The sequence below is a fragment of the Colius striatus genome, chromosome 10, assembly GCF_028858725.1.
Source record: "Colius striatus isolate bColStr4 chromosome 10, bColStr4.1.hap1, whole genome shotgun sequence".
Classification (NCBI taxonomy): Eukaryota; Metazoa; Chordata; class Aves; order Coliiformes; family Coliidae; genus Colius; species Colius striatus.
In genome coordinates, this window is record NC_084768.1 from 8,627,592 (window position 1) to 8,640,122 (window position 12,531).

Genomic DNA, 12,531 nt, shown 5'->3' on the forward strand with positions numbered 1-12,531 from the left:
AAAGACCCTGACAGATCTAACAAAGCCAGACCTGTAACTGTGTGCTGCAGGGGTAGACGGAGTCAGTGGTACTTCTGAAACAAGCAAAATACTCAAAAGAGGAGCCACCTCCTCACCTGCCAAGCTCATGAAAGCTTTACCTAATCTGGGGGCCCAATGTTCTTAGGGCAAAATGTGCCATGTCCTCGTGACCTGAGAAATTACCTCCTTTGGATTTTGAAGATAAAAGCTATCTCACCACTGATTTGGAGTAGGGCTGGGGATAAGGAAGACTTGCCTGCGGATGGGTGCAATCCCATGAGGACAGACGTGAGAGTTGGGCACTAACTGGGACGGCTCCCTGTGAACATCAGTATCTCCCCTTGCAGCAGTGGGGACCAGTAACACTTTTCCATAGTCAAATGGGTTGCATGAGTTCAACATGTTCATTTCCATTCCGTGTTTTGAAGTCACTGGCTTGAAAGCTTTATGTCAGCACAAATGTCTTCTTTTTATGAATGACCATTAACTCTGCATTGGTGCTAAGAGGTGTAACAAGCAGTAATGAGGTACAATTAATAAATGGCCTATGCAGACCAGTTACAAGGAGAAGTATCTCGTAGGCAGAGGAACATTTTCCCAAGGGAAGTAGGGAAAAACCCCACAAATTGGAAAGTTTTAGATAAACCAAAGGAAATGGATGGAGTCCTCTTCCCCTGTGGGAGTCTGCAAGTTAAATCATCTCCAAGTATCGTACAGCACCGTTTTCACCAGCAAAACTTACAAGCAGCAGTGAAAAAACATGGAGTAAAACAGAGCCAGGATGGCTGTGAGAGTCTCCAGCAGGGACAAAAGTCACTCGAGAGGTTTCTGTGCATGGCCAAGGGCTGGTGCAGGGGATTGCTCCCTGCATGAGCAGCCCCTACAAATCCCCATGACCCCCCTCCCCAAGCCCTGTGAAACCTTCCTATCCCCCAGAACTGACAGCAGGCACTCACAGCTACAATAAACCCCAGCACAGCCCCGAGACAGGAGGGAGCCCAGCCCTGGGCAAGATTAGGTCTTTTATCCCCAAGCAATCCTCTCTGCCACACAGACCACGCTCTTCCTTAGCACAGAGCTGCTACAGCTCTCCACGTTTTATTTATTTAGATGAGTTTACAAAGCAATTAAGACATTTTGGCAAATGCTGAGGTGCAGATTTCCTCCCTTATGATGGATCATTCCTGGCTTTTTTTTCCCCTCTCCTTCTGGACAGATAAATGTTTCATGGTCCTACAGACATATTTTCTCTCTGCCCAGTTGCTTAGAATCCATTTAAACATGCCTGTTGAACTCCTCCATCGTGTAATATTTTAACAAGAGCCCCTAAATAAGCTTTACTTACAGACTGTAAATACTGCCTGATGAGCTCAATACACTGTTTCATCACCTCATTTGCTGGAATTCCTCTTGGAAACCTTTTTTACCCAGGCAAAAGCAGGAAATCTGACCAAAGAATAATACTGAAGTGTTTTAAGGAATAAACATTGATTCTTCATGTCCTTTGAATTGGAAATACCCCCATTTCATGATTTTTAACAAAATTGAAACCCTGGTTTTATCTTTCCTGTCCCAGACCTGATCTAAATTGCCAACGTGCACTCCCACCACAGAAGTGCTGGAAACGCTCCTCGGAGCCCTGTGTTGCCTGTGATCCCTCCAAGAAGCTTCTGAAATCAGAAGGGTTTTACAACATGCCCTGCAAGGCATTAAAATGCTTTAATAAAATGTTTAATAAAGATGCCTCTAATAAGGTGAAGGATCTAAATTGAATTCACAGAGTACCATAATGGTCAAACCGACAAAGAAGCTCTGTGGGCAATAGTAGGAAGTTTCTGTGCTGGAAATGATCTGTGTTACCCCCCCAAAAAAATGTCTTCACAAAATTATTGTGGCACAAAACATGGATTTTGGGAAAAAAAAAACACACCAGAATTTTTCCTTCCTGAAGCTATTGGTTCTGTTCCCAAGAAGTTTGCAGAGGTCACTCGCTTTCATAGAAAAGCCGTGATAACTCAATTCTGTATTTGGAAGGTGGAGGAGGAAAATATTGGGCCAGTGCACACGTGTAGCAAGTCAGAACTGGCGTTGGGCAGCTCTCTGTGCTCTGCCACCAATCCAGGGCTTGGAGGGCTTTAGCAATGCTTATTTTCTTTACAGGAAGAGATGCAGAGAGTCCTCTAAAATGCGTTACAGCACTCTCCAGATAAGGAGCTACCTGGTTTAGCAGGTGAAGAGGTGCTTGGGGAGTTTTTGATAGAGAGATTATGGACCTGATTACATTAATACCTAGCATGGGTTTTAACCTGCATTTTGGGTAAAATTCACCATTCTGCAGAAGGCCCATAAAAGGCCTGTGCACCACTTACGCTCCACCAAGGCCCCATTTGGCTGGTGTACGTGGAGCTGCGGTGATGCATTGGCCCTGCGCTGGCCGCCGGCGTCAGGAGGGGCTTCAGCCGTTATCTATCAATAATATTCAAGGTATTGGGGAAAAATATTAGCAGAGTAATTTTATTAACAACAGCGATAACTCACCCCTTGTTTTTGTGTGCTTAATAAAGGGAATCGAGGGTGTTGTAGGGGAGCCAGAGGAACGGCTTACAAAACTATCCTGGAAAAAACAAACAAACGAAGCCCTGGGAAGCGTGAGAGCACGTGGAGGGGGAGCTGACTCCTGCCGATGGCCTGGCTCTGCTGGGTCATAAAAGGAGCTCCTGAATCAGCTCATGGCGTTCCTTGGGCACACTCAGGGTGTGCAAAACCTCAAGAGAATGTGTCTGGGTTAAGTACCCGTTAGCTTCACGCTGGGAAGAGGACTGGGCCAGCCCACCCTAGCAATGCCCCAGCTTTCTGCAAAGGGATTTCCTCACACTCCTGGAAATCCTCTTAGCTGCTTCTCAGCCATTTGCATCTCACTGGCAAGGGGAATAACTGAGGAAAACAAAACTGCTGTGCTTTCCTCACACCTCCTGCCTACCTGCCAAGTCAGGGTAAAAACACACACAGACACAGACACACACAGCAGTTTGAAATGAGCTTCCACCACTGCCTCCCTGCAGACCCTCATTTTGAGTTGTGTCCCTTATTTTTGGGTCACCTTCTCTCTTTTTGAGGCATATCACTGGGTTTGCTGCCAAATGGGCACCATCTCTTTGGGCCACATATAGAAAAAGGAAACATATTTTACCCAAAATTCTGATTTGCTCCCCTTCCCCAGAGAAATAACTTCATATAAAATCCACCTTCCCTCCCAAGCCTATCAAGCCTGCGTGGAGAAATCTGTGGGTTTTGAAGGAGCAAGGATGGCCTGAGCACATCCCTTCACTGATGGGAGCATCAGCTGGAGGGTGACAATGTTGCACCTCAGCATTGCTGGAGCTGCCATGTGTTTCCCCCACATCACCCTAGGAGCTGGGCCAGGGTGATCCCTTCCCACCCATTCCTTCCCTCAGTAAAGTCAAATAGAGCACATATAAAGGATTTTTTGGGACTTGCTTCTGCTTCTAGGGGTTTTTTTTATATGTATTTATTATGCCTCACGGGAGTCTCCTCCAGGGACAAGGATTTTACAGGGTGTTTAGAGGATGAGTTTCAGCCCTTTGTTGAGATGGACTGAGACATGAGCAGGGCCCTTCCAGGGACCAGCACTGGTGAACACCCAGGGCTGTGAGGGCAGAACAGGCACAGGGCACTTGCATACTGCAAATCAGGAACATCTAGCTCTTTGTTTAGAGCAGGCATTCACAAAATGAAGCCTAAATGAATTCTCATTGAACAACTACCAACAGATTTTGGTGGTGTTCTTTTTTTAAACAAATCAGCTCTCAGCTAACTTTGCAGCCCCCTTGCACATCAGGCAGCAGAGTTCATCTCCTCACACAGCCCAGTTTGACCAATATTAATACTGTATTTTAACTTATTTGGTTACTTTTGCTCTCTCCTTCCCTTGTAAAGCACCCTTATCTCTAAGCTGCACTGGGCTCCACTCCTGCTATGATTCTGTGTTTAGTTTGTGGCTCCCAAGGAGATACATTACGTGAACACCTGAGCACTACTGCCTGCTTTTGCCAGATCCCCAGGATGCTCCTGGCTGTGCCCAATACAGGGATATAGAAATCACATCCCTCTGTCTGTGTGTGTGAGCAGTGTGGGACTCCCCACACCTGCCTGTGGACCCTCGCAACTGGCTGGGCAGGGAGGGGGCCAGGACCACAGGGTAACCCGATTAAGAGAGGCAGGGGGTGAGGGGAGGAGAGGGTGGGAGTTGTCTCCCCCTGGGAAAAGGCCGCAGAACATGGAAAATCCGCCCCTCCGTGAAACCCGACCTGCGCTCCTCAGCGCAAACAGCGCGGGCTGCCGCTCCGCCCCTGCGCGGGGCCCTGCCGGGGAGGGCGCAGGTTCCGCGGCTTCCTCTCCCCGGCGCAGCCCCGAGGGCGCGGGTTCCGCGGTGCCTCGCTCCTGCTCAGCCCCGAGGGAGCGGGGGTGGTCCCACAGTCGCCTTCCCCTAAGCCGCCACGCACCCGCGCAGCGGGGAGAGTCCCGCGGGTGCGGAGCGCCGGCCGCCCCCAGCTTGGGTTTCCCTAAAGGAGAACTGGAGCTAAATAATGGATCGATCTAAAATTAACCGGAGGAATGGAAATGCTCTAAAAATAAGCCAGCAGCTGCCGTGGTCGCAGCCCCTCGCTCCTGTGGGGAAGGGGGAGTAGAGCCGGCCGGAGGAGGGGGCTCGCCACGGCGCGGAGAGAGCCGGCCAGGCTGCGCGGGGCTGCGCGGGGCTGCGCGGGGCGGTCGAGTCACGGGAAGAGCCGTGAGATCAGTCCTGATTGACGCACCTCGGCGCGGACGGAGCCCCCCCCGCCTCCCCAAACTTCACCGCCCGCCCCGCTGCCGGCTGCTCTCAGACTGGGATTTTTTTCTTTTAATTATTTGTATTTTATTTTTTAAGAGACGGGCCGAAAGCGTTTGGGGAACGTCCCCGCCAACAGCAGCACCCTGGGGCTGAGGATCGTGTGCGGGAGCACCCCTTCCCTCCCCCCCGCACACTCACACTCACGCACACCTCCTCCTCTTTCCCCTTTTTTTGATCCTATACTCTCCCGACTCGTCTCCTTTCTCCTTTTGTGCTCAGGCGGGTTGTCCTGGCCAGCCGTGTGAACGGGGGCTTTGTAAAACGGGACAGATAAAAATGAGCAACATCATATTGTTTGACAGAATGATCCAAAATGATAAAGTGCCTTCTCCGGAGGGGGCGAAAATGGTGAATTCCTAAAAAACAAGAGCCTTGCTTCTCTCCTTTGCTTCCCTGAGCTGCTCGCAGTAGCCTAAAGGGATGTGCCGCCTGCAGCAGCCCGCATCACGTCCAGCCACTCTTTGCGATGGGAAATCCTCCTTTTTAAAAGCCTCCATTTATTTATTTTTAAATAAATAAAGAAGAGTAGGGGAGGCTTCGGTTCGGGACCCCCCGTTCTCCTCGCGGCGAATGAAAAGCACAATTTTCGAGAGAAAGGCTCGTTTTGATTAAATCTGACATGCTGCTGATAACTCCATGCTAATGTGAAATAATTAACATAATAGCCATAATTAAAAGCACGCTAACAATGCCATAAATTTATCACACAATTTTACTAGCTTTCTGCCCCTAACTGCTCTCTCATCGTTAATTAAACGTGTTGCCTTTTACAGAATGGATGTTTATACATTTCCAATACAAATAAATCCGAAACCGTTTTGGAAACAGCACCGATTTCGTTTTGCACTGAGGTCTGTCGGCATTACAGACCATTTATCGCAATTAAACAAAATAAAGAGAGGAAAATAAAAAAAAAAAAGAAAAAAAAGAAAGAAAAGAAAGAAAAGAAAGAAAGAAGGGGTGGGGAGAATTAAAAGGGAATTAAAAAACCCCCACAAACACGTCAAAAAGAGGCCTTTTAAAAATTAAATTAAAGCAGGTATAATTGGAAATCTGCTTCTTTAGGGCAAAGCCCGGCCGGGGGGGGGGGAATGGGGGTCAGGCCCAGGGCCCGGCAATGTGCTCGGCTCGGTCCCGCATTCCGGCTCCGCTGCTCACCCCGCTCCGGCCCCGGCCGGGGGATGTGTGTGTGCGTCCCCCCCCGGCCAGGGAATGTCTGTGTGTCGTGTGTGTGTGTGTGTGTCCTTCAGATGTGTTTATTTCACAGCGAATTCTCACCCGCAGCCCCTCTCCTGCGAGCCCCTTATCGTCGCACGTTTATAACGAACCGCTGGTTTAATCCAGGTCAGGTCAACGATTTATATAACTCATTAGTGAAAGTAATAGGCTTAAGGAGAGGAAAGGGGACACCTTTGGTTTCTCCTTCCTTTAAAACGATTACAGAAGCAGAAATTGCCCCAGCCCTGCCTTTCCTGCTCCATCCCCCCCACCCCCGAGGCTCAGCCTCCGGACTTATTTTTAACTCGCTTCGCAGACAGGACCTCGCTTTGCCATATTAGAATCAAATTGAGCTGTAATTAATTTCTCCCTCTCTATCATAACTCCTTCCATCCTCCCTTTCTCCCGTGCTTGCCGCGTCTCTATTTGACTCCGTATCGATCTGGACGATACAGTTTGTTTTTCTCCTGTTGCTAAATCCATCTGTCTATATGGGCGCCCGCTTTCTGTTTCTGGCGGTGTCATTATTGGGGGTTTCCACCTCTGCATTGAGCTGCTTTAATTATTTCCTTGCTTTGCAAGGCGCAGCCCTTGCTCCCACTCACCTTCAGCCCTTGAACTTGGGTGACTTTGGGGGCTCCTGGGACATTTGGGGGAAAGTTTCCTGATTTTTAGAAAAGCTTTTCTCCCTCCCCACCCTGCCGGGGTGAGTTCCGAAATAATCGCCTGAACTTGGCCACCTGAAGCCCTGGGAGCCACAGCAGCGGCCCTGGCCCGCGGAGGAGCGCGGAGCGGGGCCGCCCCGCTCAGCTGGCAGCCCTACTTGAACAGGGGGTTAGCACAATAGAGCCCTAATCGAGGGGAAACGTTTCTTTTCACGCTAAGCACCGTAATTAATGGTATGAATCAATTAATTTGACTTTTATTGTGTCGGAGAAAAGCGCAACAAATGAAGCAGGGGGCCGCGGAGTTGGTCTTTTCTCCCCTTTTCCTTGGGAGAGCCCTCGCCGTGCAACGAAGGGATGCAACGTGCGTGTGTGAGTGTGCGTGTAGGTATGGCAGCGTGTGTTGGCCTACGCGAGTGCGGAGATCCGCCGGGAAGCGCGTAGAAACGGAGTGTGGAGGGTGAGACGGAGACGAGAACCCGCGAGGGGCCGGGCCCGCGCCCGCGCAGCGCAGGAAAGGAGTCGGCCCCGCTGCCCCCCAGAATATGCCCCCATCCTCCCCGCAACCCGTCCCGTCGGGGCTGGGCAGAGGCATCTCGGGGAGGCCGGGGGCGCAGGCATTGCCGAGGCTCCGATGGACTCTGGGACGGCACGCACGCACACATACACAAGCACACACGCAATCTGTCTCTCCTAAACCAGCACCGCTCCTGGGAAATTGCTCGCTCCTGGGGCATTTTCCTAGCTTCATTATATTTACCGAAATCCGACAACCCGTGCGAGAACATCAACAAGGCGCTACGAATTCAAAGCAAAAGCCCCGTGAGCCACTCGCGGCCGAGGTCCCGGACGCTGGTGATTCCTTCTCCGGAGCAGGGGTGGGCGGCCGGGCCCCCTCCCGCCCCGCCGGGCGCCTCTCCCCGGGCCGGGGCTTACCTGGGGCCGCGTCAATACGGTCCTCACATTCACACACACTCCCTCATTTCCTACTTTTTCATATGCTAACGCCCGCAATGATTAAGTCGTTAACACCTCTGGAAAAAGAAAGGGAAAAAAACAAAGGAAAAAAAAGGAAAGAAAAGAAAAAGAAAAAAACAGGGGAAAAAAGTCTCAAAGCTTCTTTATTTATAGTTTCCCTCTGCTATTTTACGTCTTTTTTATTTCTCCCCTCAACTAAGCTGATAGATTAATCAATAGCCATTCTCTGATCTTCCGCTCCCAGCCGCTGCTGCTGCTGGAAAAAAAAAATCATCAAAAATAGAAAACCACGGAAAAGTTATTTCAGAGCCCAAACTTAGTGGTTTTAAGCGTTAATACGGCGACGCATCCGCTGAGCCTGCGCTCGGCCGGGGCGGCCGCTGCCGAGGGCACGGCGGCGACCTCCGGGCCCGGCGCACCGGGAGCAGCGCCGAGCCCCGGCGCGGCAACTTTTCCGCGGTGGGCGGCGCGGGGTGGGGAAGCGGCTGCCGGGGCCGGCGGGTCCCCGTGCCCGCGGGTGGCGGGTGGCGGCCGGCGGGGGCCCGGCGGGGCGGGCGGCCCGACGGGGCGGGCGGGCCGAGCGGAGCCGCCGCTGCTCTTTGTTGACAGTCCATGAAACAACTCGAGTTTTGCATGACTTCACAGCGGGGCGCCTGACGTCACGCGGTCACGTGGCGCCGCCTCCGAGTATATCTTTAACGGGAAAGTAATCTATCAGGCAGTCCGGACCGCCGCGCTTCCAAAGTGGCGAGCGAGGCCCCGCGACGCCTCGGCCTCCTGCCCCCGCCCCGCCCGGCCGCCGGGAGCTCCGTCCCCTCCCTCCGGCAAAGGGGGGTGAAAAAAACAAACCCAAACCAACAGGAGAGAGGAGAGAAAAAAAAACAAACCCCAAAGAGCCCAGGCCGAGGGCGGCGGAGCGGTGCGCGGCGGGGCCGCGGCCGCGGAGAGGAGCGGTGGAGCGGCGAGCGCCCGCGGAGCCGCGGCGGCGGCGGCCCCATGCCCGGCGCCCGCGGGCGCCCATCGCGGCGGCGGCCGGGAGCCAGCGTCGCCGCCTGACCCCCGATGCCCGGCGGCGGGAGCGGGGCGCGCAGCCGGAGGTGACCGGGCAGCCCCGCGCCGCGGGACGCCGCGGACGGGAGAGGAGCGGGCGCGGCCGCCCCATGCCCCGCGGGGACGGCGCCGCGGGGGGCAGCCGGGCCGCTCGGGTCTAGCCCCAGGCGCCGGTCGGAGGAGCGGCGGGAGGGGGGCGCGGGGGGAGCCCGCCTTGCCGCCGGGTGCGGGCGGGAGGCCCCGCCGCCGCGCCCCGTCCGCCGAGCGGGGATGACCCTGTCGGGCGGAGGCAGCGCCAGCGACATGTCCGGCCCCACCGTCCCGGCGGCCGAGGATGTGGATATCGACGTGGTGGGCGAGGGCGACGACGGGCTGTGCAAGGACAGCGACGGCGAGGCCGGCAGCCCCGTCCCCCTGCCGCGCCTGCCGCTGGACGAGGCGACGGAGCTGGCGCTGCCCTCGGAGGCGGGCGCGGGCGCGGAGAGCGGCGGCAGCAGCGGCAGCGGCAGCCCGGCCGAGGTGGTCCCCGGCGGCGCGGCCGAAGGCGGCAAGGGGGGCGGTGAGGAGGGGGCGAGCGGCGGAGGGGCGGCGGCGGCGGGGCAGAGCAAGCCCAAGAGCAGTCTGGTGAAGCCGCCCTACTCCTACATCGCCCTGATCACCATGGCCATCCTGCAGAGCCCGCAGAAGAAGCTGACGCTCAGCGGCATCTGCGAGTTCATCAGCAACCGCTTCCCCTACTACCGGGAGAAGTTCCCCGCCTGGCAGAACAGCATCCGCCACAACCTCTCCCTCAACGACTGCTTCGTCAAGATCCCCCGGGAGCCCGGCAACCCGGGCAAGGGCAACTACTGGACGCTGGACCCGCAGTCCGAGGACATGTTCGACAACGGCAGCTTCCTCCGCCGCAGGAAGCGCTTCAAGCGGCACCAGCAGGAGCACCTGCGGGACCAGACGGCGCTGATGATGCAGGGCTTCGGCGCCTACGGCCTCGCCGGCCCCTACGGCCGCCCCTACGGGCTGCATCCCGGCGCCTACACGCACCCCGCCGCCGCCGCCGCCGCGCTGCAGTACCCCTACATCCCCCCGGTGGGGCCCATGCTGCCGCCGGCCGTGCCGCTGCTGCCGTCCAGCGAGCTCAGCCGCAAAGCCTTCAACTCCCAGCTCAGCCCCAGCCTCCAACTGCAGCTCAACAGCCTGGGCGCCGCCGGCTCCATCGTCAAGTCGGAGCCCAGCAGCCGCCCATCCTTCAGCATCGAGAACATCATCGGCGTCCCGGCCGCCAGCTCGGCCGCCAGCGCCCAGACTTTCCTGCGGCCGCCCGTCACCGTGCAGTCGGCCCTGATGGCCCACCAGCCGCTGGCGCTGGCCAGGACCACCGCCGCCATAGCCCCCATCCTCAGCGTGCCTACCAACATCATCGCGGGGCAGTTCCTGCAGCCCGCCGCGCCTGCCGCCGCCGTGCAGGCCAAGTGGCCGGCGCAGTAGCCCCGGGCAGTAGCCCCCGGGGGGGGTTCCGCAGCCCTGCCGCCGCCGGCCGCCCCCTCGGTGTGGGGGATCCCGGGCTGCAGCGGGCAGCGCCGCTTGTACATATTTGTATCAAAAATCACTGACGTTGCTTTCGGGGGTTTTTATTTTTCTAAAGAGGCGAAATGACGGTCGTGATTAGGAGCTGCGAACTTTCACTTTTTTTGAAGGTTCCGGCGCTCCGAGCGGTTTTATCCGAAATAAACGAACAAATGAGGAAAAAGAAAAGAGTATTTAAAAATTCCCAAAATAAGCGGGGGGAGATTTTAAATATTAAACGAACGAACAAAAGAGAAAAAAAAAAAAAAACAAAAAAGAATTTTGGAGAAAAAAAAACAAAGGAGGAAAACGCTGTCGCTCTATTATAGAAGTCTGTTTATATATGAATGGATATATGTATTCTAAATGTTATCCCTTCGTGTTGTACACAACTTTGTAAATAAATTTTTAAAACGCTCTGCCCGTCTGTGTGTGAGCCGCGTATCTTTGCGCACCCACCCGAGGGCCGCGGAGGCTGGGAAACCGCGCGGCTGGCGGGACGTGCGGCCGGTCTCGGCGCTGTGCGGTGCAATGCAGACGCCATCCCCGCGGTCCCGCACGTCCCTTACCCGCCGCTTCGGGCTGCGCCGTCCGCGGCCGCGCAACGCCAGCCACCGGCTCTGCTCATTTAGCCGGCACGGCAGGGACGGTGTCACATGGATGCCTTAGAAATGAAAGGTTTCCCGGCAGATCCGACGCTCTCTCAACCATGCCGTGGTTTTTCCCTAAATATATTCATTTTTCTCCGCCTGATTTCGGCTCCGCATCCCGGCGCTGCCGGATCCCGCCGCTTCCCGGCCGCAGTAGGTACGCTCTGCGTTGGCTTTCGTGGCTGGGTAGAAGGCAAAGGGTTTAAAATAAAACAATTTGGGACGATCTAAGCAACGTTTACGATTTATTTTGCAGGGAGGGGGGTGGAAAAAATCACATCGATGTCAGAGAGCAAATCTCGCGTTTAGATAAGGGAAATAATCGGTGTTAAAGAAGCGGCTCTGCCTTCCCGTGGAACGTTAACGGCCTTTCCCAGCTCGTTCTAATAACTAAGTTTTAAGGGTAGATGAGAAAAAAAATAGAAAAGCGTATTTGTGTGCATTTTCGGAGATAAAATAGACACTGACAAGACGGAAAAAAATCTGTAGCGCGTTATAGTATTTCAAACACGCTTTGGGGGTTTAGTGTGGCGAAAGAGAGGAGAGATGGCGAGCACTCGGTCCCTCCGGTGCCCGTGGTTGGGGTTTAATTATTCACCCTAGCAAAAAAAAACCAAAAAACAAAACAAAACAACCCCCCCAAAAAAGCAAACAAAAAACCAATCTCGACGCCTTTGGAAATCTTTGTGGATTTTGCTTTTTCCGACCAAAGTCTCTGCTTTGTTCGGAAAAATCGGTGGCGTGAAACGCAGGAGGGAAACGGGTGCTGCATTTCGCTGCAGGAGGAGCTGCCGAAGTGCTTCTTTTCTCTCTGACACCGCCGGCAGCCGCGGATTTAAAAATCATCATTATCATCATCATAAATATCTACAGGCGTCCTTGCTTTCCGGGGAAGCTGTAAATATTATTTCTTCTTAAGTAAATATTTAGACCTCTGGATCCATAGACTAAAATAAAACAAGCAGCCCGGGGATGAGCCGTTTTGAACTTTGTAAAGAAGGGCTGGCTGCTCACCGGGCACCGGAGCCGGCGGGGCCGGGACGCGCAGGGCCCCACACCAGCACCCGCGGCCCCGCTCCTCGCCGACACCCGACGGGGCTCGATCTGTTTGTACGCGGCGGCTGTAAAAGCCACAAGTTGTTTCACAGTTGTGTCTGGCTAATCGGTTTTACACAAACAGCAAATGGCAGGGGATGCGGGCACCGCGCGCGGAGCGTTGCCCAAATATTTCTATATTTAGCGGATACCCCTGGGAAAAGAGAAAGAAGCCGCTTCTTGGATTCACTGTCGGGCTCAAGAAGCTGCTGATCCAGGGCTTCCAGAGGACACCGGATAACAGGGGCTCATTCCATTCCCCGGCCTTTGTTACTTATAAAATTACTCGCTCATATTTCCCCACATAGCAGCAATACCTCAGCTCGGCATCTGCGCGCCCGCGGCACCGGCAACTTTCCTCCCTGCCGCCTCCCTGGGA

At 54.6% G+C, this 12,531-nt stretch overlaps 1 protein-coding gene across 1 annotated transcript; it reads left to right on the forward strand.

Annotated features, from left to right (window-relative positions):
* The first annotated feature begins 9,035 nt into the window (after positions 1 to 9,035).
* FOXD3 (forkhead box D3) lies at positions 9,036 to 10,699 on the forward strand. Its single transcript, XM_062003835.1, has one exon. It carries the CDS (start codon positions 9,115 to 9,117, stop codon positions 10,327 to 10,329), a length of 1,215 nt encoding a protein of 404 aa, XP_061859819.1. The 5' UTR covers positions 9,036 to 9,114; the 3' UTR covers positions 10,330 to 10,699.
* The last annotated feature ends 1,832 nt before the right edge of the window (positions 10,700 to 12,531 follow it).

Coding starts and splice junctions, on each gene's coding strand:
- FOXD3 (XM_062003835.1), top strand. CDS start 9,115: ATGACCCTGTCGGGCGGAGGCAGCGCCAGCGACATGTCCGGCCCCACC.